Here is a 16,325-nt window from a genome sequence, read left to right as displayed (position 1 = left end):
CACAAGCCATGAAAGGGGGCATAGTTCCCCACCCCTGATCTAGAAGGAGACAATTTTGCTGCTCCTTCTAGATCTTGGCCAGATGGAAGGACATTCCGCAGGTGGTCACAAAGTCAAGATGGAGGCTGCCCCCGTGGAATCCCGCACACATGGACCAAGGCCAGGTCTTTCCTGCCTCCGATATCTCCCTGCAGGTGCTGGTTCTGTTCTTCCTAAACCCACCGGGACCCCCGGTTTCTTCCCCAGGATGCCGTGCGCCCCGATGATCAGAAAGATGACATTCCGGTGGAGAATTACGTTGCTCAGCGTTATATCGAGAACCCGTACTTAATAGGGGGTAAGTTGCCCATTTGCATGACCCAGATACAGGCAGTCCTCGATTTACGACCACAATTGAGCGCAACATTTCTGTCCCTAAGCGAGACAGTTGTGAAGTGAATCTCGCCCCGTTGGATGAGCTTTCTCGCCACCGTTGTTAAGCGAAACGCTGCAGTTGTTGCGTTAGTAACACGGTTGTTAAGTGAATCTTGACCTCCCCATTGACTTTGCTCATCAGAAGGCCATAAAAAGAGGATCACGTGACCCTGGGGCACTGCGCCCGTCGTAAGTATGAGCAACATGGTTGTTAAGTGAATCTGGCTTCCCCGTGGACTTTGCTTGTCGGAAGGTCGCAAATGGGGATCACGCGACCTCTGGACACTGCAACCGTCGTAAATAGGAGTCAGTGGCCAGGCCTCCGAATTTTGATTGTGTGGCCGTGGGAATCCCACAATGGTTGTGTTTAAAAATGGTCATAAAAGCCATTTTTTTTCAGTGCCGTTGTAACTTTGGACGGTCACTAAATGAACTGTTGTAAGTGGAGGACTTCTGTACACCCAACTTCCTAGCTAGCCATGTCCAAATTTCTTGGAGAGCATCTACTGTCAGGCCCAAAGAACCAAGGAGGACACGTAGAGTTACTTCTGAGTAGTGTCTTTATTGCTGTTCTCCTACAGACAGAATCCTACCACCGCAACGGAGCCTTAGCCATTTCTGTTGCTAAGCGAGACGGTTGTTAAGTGAATTTTGCAGCGTCCCGAGGTCACCTGATCCCCTTTTGCGACCTTCTACACAACCAAAGTCCGTGGGGGGAAGCCACATTCTCTTCACAACTGCATTACAGGTAGTCAACTTACGACCCCCGATGATCGCAAGACCACAATATTTGTCATTAAGTGAGTTTTGGCCCATTTTAGGACCTTTCTTTCCACGATTTATTAAGTGAATCACTGCAGTTGATAAGTGAGTAACCCGGTTGTTAAGTGAATCTGGCTTCCCCATTGACTTTGTTGGGTCAGAAGGTCGCAAAAAAGGGGATCGTGTGACTTTGGGACACTGCGACCGTCATAAATATGAATCATGGGTCTGAATTTTGATCCTGTGACCCTGGGGGGGCTGCAATTGTGTGCAAAACGGTCCTAAGCCACTTTTTTCAGTCCCGTTGTAACTTCGGTCACTAAATATGTGCGTGTGTGTGTAATTTTTTACATATTTATTTCATTCTGAGCACCCTTGAAGTTGGGGTGCCCTGGGGAGAGGCCAGTCCATCTATTGAGATCCCCGGAATGAAGACACCGTATCACAGAACAACATTCAGACAGAATAACAGAGTTGGAAGGGACCTTGGAGGTCTTCTAGTCCAACCCCCTGCTCAGGCAGGAGACGCTATACAGAATCACAGCACAACAAGAGTTGGAAGAGATCTTGGAGCAGGGGTGAAATGCTCCCGGTTCGGACCGGATCGCCTGATCCGGTAGCGATGGCGGCGGGTGGTTCGGAGAACCGGTAGCAAAAATCCCTGCGCCCCCCCCCACCATGCTCAGCTGAGCCGCACGATCACCAGAGGCTTTTTTTTTAACTTTTAAAAGCATTTTTTCTACAACCTCTTCCGACGAAAAAATGCTTTTAAAAGTTAAAAAAAAGAAGCCTCTGATGATCCCGCAGCTCAGCTGGGATCGTCAGAGGCTTTTCAAAGCATTTTTTTCTGCAACCTCTTGGCTGAAGAGATGGTAAAAAAACTGCCTTGAAAAGTCTCTGACGATCCCAGCTGAGTGGCCTGATTGGCAGAGAGGCTTTTCAAAGCATTAGAAAAAATGCTTTGAAAGTTTAAAAAAAAAAAAAAAAAAGTTGGCCACACCCACCCAGTCACATTACCCCCCCCAAACCACGCCCACAGAACCGGTAGTAACAAATTTTACATTTCATCCCTGCCTTGGAGGTCCAACCCCCTCCTCGGGCAGGAGACCCCCACAATATTTCTGACACCCAAAACTTCTGGTAGCGGGCTGTCCCACTGGTTAATTGTTCTCACGGTTATGAAATTCCTCCTCAATTCCAGGTTGCTTCTCTCCTTGATTAATTTCCATCCGTTGCTTCTTGTCCTGCCTTCAGGGGCTTTGGAGAACAGCTGGATTCCCTCTTAATAAAAATCCAATGAACGTTTTATTGATTTTATTCATTTATTTCTCTTTGTTTCCCAGGTCGGAAATTCGACTTACGGGTCTACGTTTTGGTAATGTCGGTGAGTGTTGGTAATGTCGGTCGTCTTTTCTCTTCCCATTCTAGTGCAAAGGCTTTTTAACCAAATTCAAGGTGAAGGGATTCTGGGAATACAGGTAGTCCTCGACTTACGACCACAAGGGAGCCCAACATTTCCGTTGATAAGTGAAAAAATTGTCAAGTGAGTTTTGCCCCAGGTTACGACCCTTTCTTGCCCCGCTTTTTAAGCAAATCGCTGCAGTCGGTAAGTGAGTAACCCGGTTGTTAAGTGAATCCGGCTTCCCCATCGATTTTGTTTGTCAGAAGGTTGCAAAAGGGGATCGTGTGACTTTGGGACACTGCGACCGTCATAAATATGAATCAGTTGCCAAGGGTCTGAATTTTGATCACATGACCATGGAGATGCCACAAAGATTGTGACTTATGAGTAACTAACGGTCATAAGTCTCTTTATTCCCTGCCCTTGTAATTTTGAATGGTCACTAAACGGACTGTTGTAAGTCGAGGACTACCTGTAAGGATAGTCCTCGACATACGACCGTAACGGAGAATGCCCATTACGGTTGTATGTCATCACTGTTCCAATTTTACGACCTTCATTATGGCTGTCGTTAAGCAAACAGGATTGTCTGTCATGAAGTGAGCTCTGCATTTCTGATGGCCACGCCCCCTGCGGTCACATGACCGGATTTGGTGAGCTTAGCAACCAGGGGTAAAATCCAGCAGGTTCTAACAGGTTCGGGCGAACCGGTAGCGGAAATTTTGAGTAGTTTGGAGAACCGGCAAATACCACCTCTGGCTGGCCCCAGAGTGGGGTGGGAATGGGGATTTTGCAGTATCCTTCCTCCAGGAGTGGGGAGGGAATGGGGATTTTGCAGTATCCTTCCTCCAGGAGTGGGGAGGGAATGGGGATTTTGCAGTATCCTTCCTCCATGAGTGGGGAGGGAATGAGGATTTTGCAGTATCCTTCCCCCAGGAATGGGGAGGGAATGGGGATTTTGCATTATCCTTCCCCTCCATGCCCACCAAGCCACACCCACAGAACTGGTAGTAAAAAAATTTGAATTTAGCACTGCCTGTTTCTAGTGTCTGGCATCACATGACAGTGATGTGTGACATTTTTGCCAACAATTTGATGTTTGCTTCTGGTTTTCATTAAAAATGCCTCACAGCAAGCCATGGGTTCGCTTAATGACTGCAGTGTCTGCTTTATGACCACCACATTTGCTTAATGATTGCTGCAAATCAGTGGTCATAAAATCAGGCTGGTCTCCTGACCTGCTTTACAACCGTCGAGACTTAAGAGGCTCCATTACTGTTGTAAGTCAAGGACTACTTTCTGGCTGGCTAGGGGATTTTGGGAGTTGAAGTCCGTTCATCCTCAACCATTCATCCTCTTTCATCCCCTGGCTAGGGGATTCTGGGAGTTGCATACTTCCTCAACCATGTTGGGTAGGGAATTCTGGGAGTTGAAGTCCATTCCTCCTCGAGGATTCCGACTATGGGATTCTGGGAGTTGAAGTCCATACTTCCTCAACCATGTTGGGTAGGGAATTCTGGGAGTTGAAGTCCATTCATCCTCAACCATTCATCCTCTGTCTAGGGGATTCTGGGAGTTGAAGTCCATACTTCCTCAACCATGTTGGGTAGGGAATTCTGGGAGTTGAAGTCCATTCATCCTCAACCATTCATCCTCTGTCTAGGGGATTCTGGGAGTTGAAGTCCATACTTCCTCAAGCATGCTAACTAGGGAATTATGGGAGTTGAAGTCCATTCATCCTCAACCATTCATCCTATGGCTAAGGGATTCTGGGAGTTGAAGTCCACCTATCTTAAAGTGGCCCAGATTGAAAGTTCTGGGACGATCCTGCCTCTCCTCACCAACTTCTCTTTCCCGCAGTATCTCCCTCTCAAAGCGTGGCTGTACCGAGACGGTTTTGCTCGCTTCTCCAACACGCGATTCACCTTGAACACCTTGGACGACCAGTGTATCCCGTTACCTGCTTCCAGAGAGACCTGGAGGGACTACTGGGCAGGGGGAGGCAGGGACGTTAAGAAGGGGTGGGTGGGTGGGGTCCTGCTTGAATTGCAGGGAGTCCCTCTTGCTGGCTGGAAAACCCAGGAGAGTCAATGTCCCTATCAACTTGCAAAGCTTTCAAGTTGCCATGAGCAGGAGGGAGGGAGAACTGAAGTGCATTCCATACATTCTTTCTGACCGCAATCAGAAGGAGGGTGTTAGGTTTCACAGCCAGCCAAAGTGGTTAATTGGAGAATGTGATTTATGACATGGCCAGGGAGGAGGGGAGAGACAGGGTCATAGGGGAACGTAAATCTACGTGGGATCAGTCCTAACTGCATCCGAGTATTGCCGGAATGTTGCTCCTAAATAAATGACTATATTTCCTTTGAAGTTTGGATCATGGCTCATGAATTAATTAGGGCATCTTTCGGAAACTTGACAGACAGTTAGGACTGATCCTGCGTAGATTTACGTTCCCCTATGACCCTGTCTCTCCCCTCCTCTCTGGCCATGTCATAAATCACATTCTCCAATTAACCACTTTGGCTGGCTGTGAAACCTAACACCCTCCTTCTGATTGTGGTCAGAAAGAATGTATGGAATTCACTTCAGTTCTCCATCCCTCCTGCTGATGGCAACTTGAAAGCTTTGCAAGTTGACAGTCCCCATGAAAGCTGGGGAATTCTGGGTGTTGGAGTCCTCCTATCTTAAAGCATGCCGGCTGGGGAATTCTGGGAGTTGTAGTCCTCCTATCTTAAAGCATGCCGGCTGGGGAATTCTGGGAGTCAAAGTCCCCCCCCCATTTCTCATTTTGGTGTGTCGTCAAATTAAATGTTGACTCCTAGGAACTGCCTTGCCAGTGCTGCCTCCTTAGGGCTAAAAAAAGAGTGACTGGCCCACGATTACCCAGCATCGCTGGCTAAGGCAGGTGTATTCGGGTCTTGTTTCGACGAGGTTCCTCTCGTCATCTTCAGGCTGGTGCCTTCGGCTGAAGGCACCAGCCTGAAGATGATGAGTGGGACCTTGTCAAAACGTTGCGAAGATACTCTCAATCTTACATGGGAAAAGACCTGAATACGCCAAGACTTGCATACCTCTACTTTACCTATGCACCCTGGAGTGAATGGGGTCTTAGGGCTTATTGTGGAGGTAGGGCTTATATTGGTGCACATCAGAGGTGGGTTTCAGCAGGTTCTGACCAGTTCTGGAGAACCGGTAGCTGAAGTTTTGAGTAGTTCGGAGAACTGGTAGTAAAAATTCCGACTGGCCCCACCCCCATCTATTGTCTGGCTCCCGAGTCCTAGCTGATAGGGAGGAAATGGGGATTTTGCAGTAACCTTCCCCTGGATTGGGGAGGGAATGGAGATTTTGCAGTATCCTCCCCCTGGAGTGGGGTGGGCATGGAGATTTTACAGTATCCTTCTCTTGCCACGCCCACCAAGCCATGCCATGCCCACCAAGCCACACCCACAGAACCAGTAGTAAAATTTTTTGAAACCCAGCACTGGCGCACATGTAAAAATCAAGCTAGGACTTACTTTTGGGGGTAGATCATTTTCAGGGAAACACGGTAGGAAGTATTAAATGAAGGCGGATAAGTCAACAACGGTGAAGGAGACAGCTGTGTCTTTTTCAGCGCTGCTGTAACTTTCAGTGGTCGCTGAACGAATGGTTGAAAATCGAGGACTTTCACTTGCCCGCATGGTTTTCTTTCCACCTGCATGATCCTTACATCCCTTTTGATACCAGACATTCACCTCACCAATGTGGCTGTGCAGAAGACGGCCCCCGACTACGATCCAGAGAAAGTAAGTCTTTTTCCCCCCTTTTTTGTAATGTTCCGTTGATAGCTCTTGATCCCTCTGGCCATATAAGGCCGTACAGAAGTTCTTGGAGCAGTTTACAAAAAATCCCGTTTTTTAAAAACAAAGCAAAAAATAAGAACGGAGCTCCATGGCGTCCATTCTGGTGGACTGGAAGCGTTGCGGCGAGACAGTTGGGGAATTTACAGGCTCCGATGAGCTCCGCAAAAACCTGGACTGACGAATCATCGCCAAGGGATCTTTGGACCGGAACCGTCTTGAAGGGATGGGGGTGAAGGAGAGGCACCTCGGAAGACCAAGAGGAACAGGCAAGTTCCTCGATGGTCAGAGGTAGCTCCCTACGACTTGGCGGCAGGGGCGGCAGCCATTGCGGCTGTCACGAAGCTGGGGCAACCGGACTTATCGTGGAGCAGGAGCGGTGAATTGAACGGAGTTTTTGGGGCTGCTCTGATGTCTGTCCGCAGCTGCCATCAAGATCGTTTTCTTGCAGATGTTTCCTGAACCAACTAGGTCACATCATCCGTGCTAGATCTTCTTATGGAGTGGGGCTTGTGGGGAGGAGAAGGATGACCGTGGGGTCCTTGGTGCTCTCTGAGCTTGGTGTTTTCTCATGACCCAACCAGGAAGCATCATCAGTTCTAGAAGGGAGTGCAGTTTACTTTCTGTTTATATGCTTGCCCTGTCAGCACCAAGGACCCCACAGTCCTCTTCTTCCTCCCTCCTCCTCCTCTCCCTCAACCACCTCCTTCTCCTCCTCTTCGCAACCCCACCCCTTCTAGCACTGATGCTTTCCTCCTGAGTTGGAAGGGACCTTGGAGGTCTTCTAGTCCAACTCCCTGCTTAGGCAGGAAACCCTACACCACTTCAGACAAATGGTTATCCAACCTTTTCTTTAAATACTTCCAGTGTTGGAGCATTCACAGCTTCTGGAGGCAAGTTGTTCCACTGGTTAATTGTTCTCACTGTCAGGAAATTTCTCCTTAGTTCCAGGTTGCTTCTCTCCTTGATTAGTTTCCACCCATTGCTTCTTGTCCTGCCCTCAGGGGCTTTGGAGAATAGCTTGACTCCCTCCTCTCTGTGGCAGCCCCTGAGATACTGGAAGACTGCTATCATGTCATCCCTAGCCCTTCCTTTCATTAGACTGGACATACCCAGTTCCTGCAACTGTTCTTCAGATGTTTCAGCCTCTAGTCCCCTAATCATCTATGTTGCTTTTCTCTGCACTCTTTCTAGAGTCTCCACATCTTTTTTACATCGTGGCAACCAAAACTGGATGCAGTATTCCACGTGTGGCCTTACCAAGGCATTATAAAGTGGTATTAACCCTTCACGTGATCTTGATTCTATCCCTCTGTTGATGCAGCCTAGGATTGTGTTGGCTTTTTTTGGCAGCTGCTGCACACGGCTGGCTCCTATTTAAGCGATTCTCCACCAGGATTCCAAGATCCCTCTCACAGTTACTACTATTAGCACTGAGGATGGTCCTCAGTTGGGTCATAAAATGTCTCCAAGAAAGCAACCAAGCTCAGAGACCAGCAAGGACCCCCGAGGAGTCCTCCTCCTCTTCCTCCTCCCCCACAAACCACACTCTCTTCTAACACTGATGAAGTTACCTAGTTGGGTCATGAAATGTCTGCATGACACCAAGCTCAGAGACCAGCATGGACCCCACTCCCTTCTAGCACTGATAATGTTCCCTAGTTGGGTCATGAAACATCTACAAGAAAGGCCCCCAAGCTCAGAGAGCACCAAGGACCCCACAAACTGACCGCTATGGAGCGAAACAAATCCCCAAATCTGTGGATGGGGGATGGGCCAACAGAGGACCAATGTTAGGGTGCTGAAGACAGAGAAGCCCCTTTGGGAGTCTCATTTCTGGAAGTGAACCTCAGACACAGTCTTCCTTCAAGGACTTGTTGGCTTGTGGTGAAGGTCCTTCCCCCATGCAGAACCCACCTCTGGCCTTCTGTCAGGGTGTTTACAGCGTGACTACTATTTCGAGACCACCAGCTCCACAGGCTGCTGGCGGACCACAACATATATACAGACATACACGTGGTAGCCACATACCAGGCAAGCAAGCAATCTTCACCTCTACACGGAGAACTACAACGCAGATAGAACACGAGGAGAGAGAGGGAGAGAGATGCCCTCTCATGGCCTCCCTTATATAGACAGCTTCTTAAAGGGGCAATAACCCTCCTGACTCATCCTCAGTCCGTCATCCTGGTCCACAGCCTTACAGCGGCTGGTCAGCTTTAAATCTTCGTGACCCTGTCACTTTCTTCGCCTGCAGGGCTGTAAATGGATGATCCAGCAATTCCGCCTTTACCTGACGGCCAAGCATGGGGCCGAAGCCGTGGAGATGCTCTTCTCCGAGATGGACAACATTTTCATCAAGAGCCTCCAAAGTGTCCAGAAGGTCATCATCAGCGACAAGCACTGCTTTGAGCTCTACGGCTACGACATCCTGATCGACCAGAACCTCAAACCGTAAGGAAGGCAGCGGGGTGGATCTTCAGGCACTGTTCCCCAACCTTTGACCTTTTAAGACAGGGGGGACTTCGACACTCGGAATACCCCAGCCAGCCGATCACTGATTTGCTTAGCAGCTGGAAATTCTAGTCCCAATTGGAGTTATAATATGAGGGCTGCTTGTTCTTTGGTATCAACACTGGTCCTTGGTGCTCTCTGAGCTTGATGGTTTTCTTGCAGACTTTTCATGACCCAACTAGGGAACATCATCACTGCTAGACGAGAGGAGGGTTATAGAGGGGAGGAGGAGGAGAAAGTTGGAGGAGAAGGAGAAAGAAGAGAAAAAGAACTATGAGGTCCTTGGTGCCCTCTGAGCTAGGTAGGTAGAGGAAAAAGGACATCACGCTAGGAGGAGACACTATGGTGGGGGGAACCGGACTTCCGGTTGGCTCCAGAATTGAACGGGGGGCTTCAGTTAGGGTCTTTGTGGCTCTTTGAGTGTTTAAGGTTGCTGACCCCTGTACTAGAAGGTAGAGGAGGAGGAGGAGGAGGAGGAGGAGGAGGAGCACTAGTGGAGTCCTTAGTGCGCTCTGAACTAGTTTATTTTCTTGCAGACGTTTTATGACCTAACTAGGTAACATCATCAGTGCTACAAGGGAGGGCAGTTTCAAGCACTGATGATGCTACCTAGTTGGGTCATGAAATGTCTGCAAGAAAATAAACTAGTTCAGAGCACACCAAGGACTCCACTAGTCCTCCTCCTCCTCCTCCTCCTCCTCCACCTTCTAGTACAGGGGTCGGCAACCTTAAACACTCAAAGAGCCACAAAGCCCCCCGTTTAATTCTGGAGCCAACCGGAAGTCCGGTTCCCCCCCTCCCATAGTGTCTCCTCCTAGCGCGGCGTCCTTTTTCCTCTACCTATCCCAACTGAAAGCCCTATCAATTGTGGAGCTGACTGGTGACAGGGAGCCACAGCAGAGGGATGAAAGAGCCACATGCGGCTCCAGAGATGCAGGTTGCTGACCCCTGTTCTAGTACCAATGATGTTCTCTAGGTGGGTCATGAAATATCTGCAAACCAACAAGGTCAGAGCGCACAAAGGACCCCGCAGTCCTCTTCCTCCTCCACTCCCTTCTAGCACTGATGATGTTCCCTAGTTGGGTCATGAAATGTCTACAAGAAAACAACCAAGCTCAGGGAGCACCAAGGACCCCACCGTTATCCTCCTCCTCCTTCACTTCCTCCTCCTCCTCCCTTTCCTCTCCTGCCTTCCTCTTCCTCCTCAAACTCCACTCCCTCCTAGTACTGATGATGTTCCCTAGTTGGGTCATGAAACGTCTGCAAGAAAACAACCAAGCTCAGGGAGCACCAAGGACCCCACAGTCCTCCTCCTCTTTCTTCTCCTCCTCCTCTTTCCTTCCTTCCTTCCTTCCTTCTAGCCCTGATGATGTTCCCTAGTTGGGTCACGAAACGTCTTCAAGAAAACAACCAAGCTCAGGGAGCACCAAGGACCCCACAGTTCTCCTCCTCCTCCCTCTCGCCACAAACCCCTGTCCCTTCCGCACAGATGATGCTCCGTCACTGGGTCATGAAACATCTGCAAGGAAAAGGCCCCCGAGTTCCAAACAACTGGACTAGAAGAACCGTCCAACCTTTAGCCTACAACAGATCCCCTTCTGCCCCTGACCTCCTTTGTGCTGTCCCGCACAGGTGGCTGCTGGAGGTCAACGCCTCCCCTTCTCTCACCGCTAGCAGCCAGGAAGACCACGACCTCAAGACACGCATCTTGGAAGACACACTGAACATTGTGGACATGGAAGGCCGGTGAGTAGAGCACGAAGACGGGTGGGTGGGTGGATGGGGAGGTGGCGTTTCAACCCAGTTTTTCCACAACGTAACATTAGGAGACACCAAGCAAGCTTTCAAAATACGTAACGCAACTTCCTTATCGCCCTCACTTCACGCAGAGATGGTATTCAGCTGGTTCGAACCGGTTCAGGCGAACCGGTAGTGGAAATTTTAACTGGTTCGCCAAACCGGCATATACCACCTCTGGCTGGCCCCGCCCCTGCCCACCCATAAAGGGACGGGCCACAGGAGCTGCCTTTTCTGCGGGCGTGGCTTGGCGGGGTGATGTCGAGTTGGCCATGCCCACTCAGTCACATGACCCGCCCCCCCACCAAGCCACACCCACAGAACTGGTAGTTAAAAAAATTTGAATCCCACTACTGGTTTCTTCCATAAACCAAGATCTGACCATATATGATCCATTAGGTTGGTCATCTTCTTCCACCTGGTCCCTTCCAGATAGAGCAACCAACAGCCATGCCATCCGGGGGGGAAGTTGTTGTTGTTGTTGTGGGTGGAGGTTCATTCTCCGAACTTGTGGGTTGGTTTCCCAACATTTCCTTACCAGGCTAGGTAATGTTGTGACCTGTTGTGAGTCATTACAAGACACAATTAGTCCCAAACAAACCTATTTTATTGTAACAGCTGAGATTTACGTTCATTCCCAGCCGAGTCCCAATTAGTTGCAAAACACGTCCTTCGGGATAATCACCAACCTTTATCTTCTTCGACACCCTGCCAAAGGCCTTACTTGGCAAAGCCCCACAAAGTTCAGAAACAAACAAGAGATGCCGACTGGAAACAGAGTTAGCAACATTGCTTTCCTGCAAAGGGCCCACGTGCCTTTGCTCCTCTTTTAAGCCTTATGGGTGGGAGGGGCCAATCATCTCCTGGCCTTACTCCCGAGTTGTCCCTTTTGCTTCAGTTGTTTGTGCCATCTGGCAGCTCTCCACATGCGCACACTAGGAACAGGCCCCTCTTGTTCCTCTGCCTCTCTGCTGTCTGACTCTGGAGGCTCCGGAGTCCACGCATGACTCCCAGATGGCCCTGGCCCTATCTCTGCCTCCGACGCAGAGCCTTCCCCAGACTCCAGGACCGGCCCATGGTCCTCCCCAGCCTCCTCACTGTCCGACTCCGCTGCCAGTTCCGCAGGCTGCTGGCGGACTACAATAGGTAACCTCTTCAGCCGAGTTTAGGAGGAATGTCAGAGTCGTTCTAAGGGCGCTTGAGGTGTGGGTGTGTCGTGAGGGTCTTGTGATGGGTCAGGTGTGTGTCATCAGCGGGTCTTGTGATGGGTCTTGTGATAGAAAGGTTACCTTAGGTCAGGGTCATTGGGAGGTGAACTGCCGGTTGGTTGAGGTTCAGTGGTATCTCTGGTTGGTTGAGGATCGAAGCCTGGCCCTCCACAAGCCACCCCATCAACAGACACACTGACCTGCAACCAGCCTACGAACCTCTCAAAATCCAAGTCAACCGCACAGCCAACCAAAGGGAGCACCGACCCTCAACCAACCCACGCAAGACCCCTTCCCCACCAGGAGTTCGCCTCCCAATGATGTAACCTCCCCATCACAAGACTCACTGATGACTCACACCTGACCCATCACAAGACCCTCACTTGAAAGGGAAGGGACCTTGGAGGTCTTTCTCGTCCAGCCCCCTGCTCAAGGAGACCCTATACCATTTCAGACAAGTGGCTGTCTAGTCTCTTCTTAAGAACCTCCAGGGATGGAGCTCCCACAACTTCTGGTGGCAAGCAGTTCCACTGGTTAATGGTTCTCACTGTCAGGAAGTTTCTCCTTCATTCCAGGTGGCTTCACTCTTTGGTTAGTTTCCATTCATTGTTCCTTCTCTGGCCTTCAGGCGCTTTGGAGAATAAATTGAGACTCACCCACCCCTCTTTTTGTGGCAACCCCTCAAATATTGTAAGATGCTACTGTGTCACCCCTTAGTCCTCCTTTTCTTTCTTTCTTTTCTTTCTTTCCTTCCTTTTCTTTTCCTTTTTCTTTCTTTCCTTCCTTTTTTCTTTTCCTTCCTTTTTCCTTTTCTTTTTTCTTTCTTGCATTTTCCTTCCTTCCTTTCCTTTTTCCTTTTTTTCTTTTTTCTTTCATTCTTTCCTTCCTTTTTCGTTCCTTTATTCCTTTCTTTCCTTCCTTCCTTTCTTTCATTCATTCATTCTTTCCTTCCTTTTTCTTTTCCTTCCTTCCTTTCCTTCTTTCTTTTTCTTCTTTCTTTCCTTCCTTCCTTTTTTTTCCTTCCCTTTCTTTCCTTCCTTTCCCTTTCCCTTTCCTTTCTTTCTTTCTTTCCTTCCTTTTCTTTTCTTTCTTTCATTCTTTCCTTCCTTTCCTTTCTTTTCTTTTATTCTCTTTCTTTCCTTCCTTTTTTCTTTTCCTTCCTTTCCTTTTCTTTCTTTCTCTCTCTCTCTCTCTCTTTTCTTTTTTCTTTCATTCATTCTTTGTCCTTGCAGTTTGACAGGGAAGGAAAAACGCGTTGGGGGCTTTGATCTCATGTGGAACGATGGCCCCGTCAGCAGAGAAGACGCAAATCTGGACACGCCGATGAATGGCTTCGTGGCAAACACGCACCTAGGTACTGCATCCGATGGCCTTTGGGAGGGTGGTTGAGGGTAGGATGCTGATGTTTTGGAGGCTGGCAACGCCTTGGGTGGGCTGGTCCAAAGACAGGTAGTCCTTGACTTAAAAACAATTCGCTTAGTGACCATTCAAAGTTGCAACAGAACTGAAAACTGCCATTTTTCAGAGTTACGACCTTTGTAGCATCTCCATGATCAGGGGATCAAAATTCAAATCCTCGGCAACTGGTTCCTATTTACGACGGTTGTAGCGTCCCTGGGTCACGTGATCCCCTTTGGCGACCTTCTGACAAGCCAAGTCAACGGGGAAGCCGGATTCGCTTAACGACCGGGTTGCTCACTTATCAACTGCCGTGATTCACTTAACAACCGAGGCCAAAAAGGTCGCAAAATGGGGCAAAACTCAAACGTCTCCCTTAACGAAAGAAACTTGGGGCTCAATTGTGGTCATTAAGTCGAGGACTACCCGTCGTTGAAGCTGGATTTGCTTAACAACCGCACGGCTCGTTTAACAACTGCAGCGATTTGCTTAACGACCAAGGTTAAAAAAAAAAAAAAAGGTTGCAAGATCGGACACAACTACTGCCTTGCTCAGCAATGAAAATTCCGGTCCCGATCGTGGTCATTAAGTCAAGGACCCCCTGTACTATTTTTTAATTTGACCTTGTCATATCTCCAATACTGGAGGTTTTAAAGAAGAGACTGAATAACCATTTGTCTGGAATGGCACAGAGTCTCCTCCTTCAGCAGAGGGTTGGACTAGAAGACCTCCAAGGTCCCTTCCAGCTCAGTTCTGAATTGAATTGCCTAAGGAAGAGAAGGACTGGGGGGGGGGTGTGACCTGATAGCAGCATTCCAATATTTGAGGGGCTGCCCCAAAGAAGAGGGGTTCCACCTATTGTCCAAAGCCCCGGAAGGCAGGACAAGAAGCAATGAATGGAAGCTTATCAAGGAGAGAAGCAACCTGGAGTTGAGGAGAAACTTCCTGACAGTGAGGACAATTAACCAGTGGAACTACTTGCCACCAGAAGTTGTAGGTGCTTCATCCCTGGGGTTTTTTTAAAGAAAAGACTGGACAGTCATTTATCTGGGATGTTGTAGGCTTTCCTGCCTGAGCAGGGGGTTGGACTAGAAGACCTCCAAGGTCCCTTCCAACTCTGTTATTCTATTCTATTCTATCTCCTCCGCTGCAGGTTACAGCAATGACAGAAAGAAACAGCTGAAACAACTTTTCAAGTCGATCCAGGCTCAGCAAAAAATTTAATGCCCAGCCAGAAAGATGGCTGGATTTTTTAAAAAAACAACAACCACCAGAAGCCGGACAAGGGATGGGAGGGTTGGGGGAGCTCCCCTGCTTTACAGAGCTAAACCAGGAACCGTTTCCAAGATTCCTGCCTTCACCTGGATGTCAGCTGGAAAGTCCCTTTATTTTGGAAGGGGTCACAATCCTTCAAACCTTGGAGGAGTTTCGACTGGCAGGCTGATCGTGGGCACCGAACGGCTCTGAAGATGGACGGACAGCTAAGTTATCTCCATGGCAGAGATGGCTTCCGGAGACGAGATTGGCTGAGAAACGTGGGAAAAGGCTGTAAGATGATGGCTCTGCCCAGGGGCAGAATTGCCACCCGCTGGCACTGAAGCTGGGCAGGAAGAGGAAATCTGAACGAAAGAAGGCTTCTGCTCATCCGGATTCCAATATAAATCTTTTGGAACGAGCGAGAATCATAAAAGAACGCCTTTGCACTACAAAGCATTTGAAAACCTTCTTTTGATCTTGATGGCAAAGATTCATTGGGAGTTGTGGGGTCCTTGGTGTTCTCAGAGCCAGGTTGTTTTCTTGCAGATGTTCCCTTACCACGCTAGGTAACATCATCAGGGGTACAAAGGAAGTGGGGTTTGTGGAGTGGAGGAGGATGACAACAGGGGGGGTCCTTGGAGCTCTCTGAGCTTGGTTGATTTCTTGCATGGATGACCCAACTAGGGAGGATCATCAGTGCTAGGAGGGAGTGGAATTGGAGGAGGAGGAGGAGGAGGAAGGCAGGAGAGGAAAAGAAGAATGAGAGGGAAGGGAAAGAATAGAATAGAATAGAATAGAATAGAATAGAATAGAATAGAATAGAATAGAATAAGGATAGGATAGGATAGGATAGGATAGGATAGGATATTGGAATGGATAGGATAGGATAGGATAGGATAGGATAGGATAGGATAGGATATTGGAAAGAAGAGAAGAGAAGAGAAGAGAGAAGAGAATTAGGATAGGATAGGATAGGATAGGATAGGATAGGATAGGATAGGATAGGATAGGATAGGATAGGATATTGGAATGAATAGGATAGGATAGGATAGGATAGGATAGAACATTGGAAAGAAAAGAAGAGAAGAGAAGAGAAGAGAATTAGGATAGGATAGGATAGGATAGAACATTGGAAAGAAAAGAAGAGAAGAGAAGAGAAGAGAAGAGAGAAGAGAATTAGGATAGGATAGGATAGGATAGGATAGGATAGGATAGGATAGGATAGGATAGGACAGGACAGGACAGGACAGGACAGGACAGGATAGGATAGAATATTGGAATGGATAGGATAGGATAGAATATTGGAATGAATAAAATAGAATAGGATAGGATAGGATAGGATAGGATATTGGAATGAATAGAATAGAATAGAATAGAATAGAATAGAATAGAATAGAATAGAATAGAATAGAATAGAATAGAATAGAATATAGAATGAGGATAGGATGGGATGGGATGGGATAGGATAGGATAGGATAGGATAAGATAGGATAGGATAGGATAGGATTCTTTATTGGCCAAGTGTGATTGGACACACAAGGAATTTGTCTTTGATGCATCTGCTCTCAGTGTACATAAAAAGAAAAGATATGTTCGTCAAGAATCCTAAGGTACAGCACTTAATGATAGTCGTAGGGAACAAATAAGCAATCAAATCATATTAGGAAACAGTCAGTATAAATCGTAAGGATACCAGCAAACAAGGTTACAGTCATACAGTCATAAGTGGGA

The 16,325-nt window shown here is 48.3% G+C and overlaps 1 protein-coding gene across 4 annotated transcripts in view; it reads left to right on the top strand.

The window, feature by feature from the left end:
• The window catches only part of TTLL9 (tubulin tyrosine ligase like 9), a 29,251-nt gene extending 14,204 nt beyond the window's left edge, over nucleotides 1–15,047 (top strand). For all 4 annotated transcript variants that reach the window (XM_087888962.1, XM_087888960.1, XM_087888961.1 and 1 more), the window contains 8 exons: nucleotides 247–337; nucleotides 2,520–2,560; nucleotides 4,439–4,526; nucleotides 6,308–6,366; nucleotides 8,678–8,874; nucleotides 10,567–10,680; nucleotides 13,172–13,293; nucleotides 14,491–15,047. In XM_087888962.1, the coding sequence (XP_087745088.1) occupies nucleotides 247–337; nucleotides 2,520–2,560; nucleotides 4,439–4,526; nucleotides 6,308–6,366; nucleotides 8,678–8,874; nucleotides 10,567–10,680; nucleotides 13,172–13,293; nucleotides 14,491–14,561 (783 nt within the window). In that variant the 3' untranslated portion in view covers nucleotides 14,562–15,047. The remainder of the gene's footprint in view (nucleotides 1–246; nucleotides 338–2,519; nucleotides 2,561–4,438; nucleotides 4,527–6,307; nucleotides 6,367–8,677; nucleotides 8,875–10,566; nucleotides 10,681–13,171; nucleotides 13,294–14,490) is intronic.
• Nucleotides 15,048–16,325: the final 1,278 nt, after the last annotated feature.

This window comes from Pantherophis guttatus, chromosome 3 (genome assembly GCF_059756535.1).
Source record: "Pantherophis guttatus breed Tessera chromosome 3, ASM5975653v1, whole genome shotgun sequence".
Lineage (NCBI taxonomy): Eukaryota > Metazoa > Chordata > Lepidosauria > Squamata > Colubridae > Pantherophis > Pantherophis guttatus.
The sequence above is the reverse complement of the archived record's forward strand: the minus strand, read 5'-3'. Positions and strand labels throughout refer to the sequence as shown.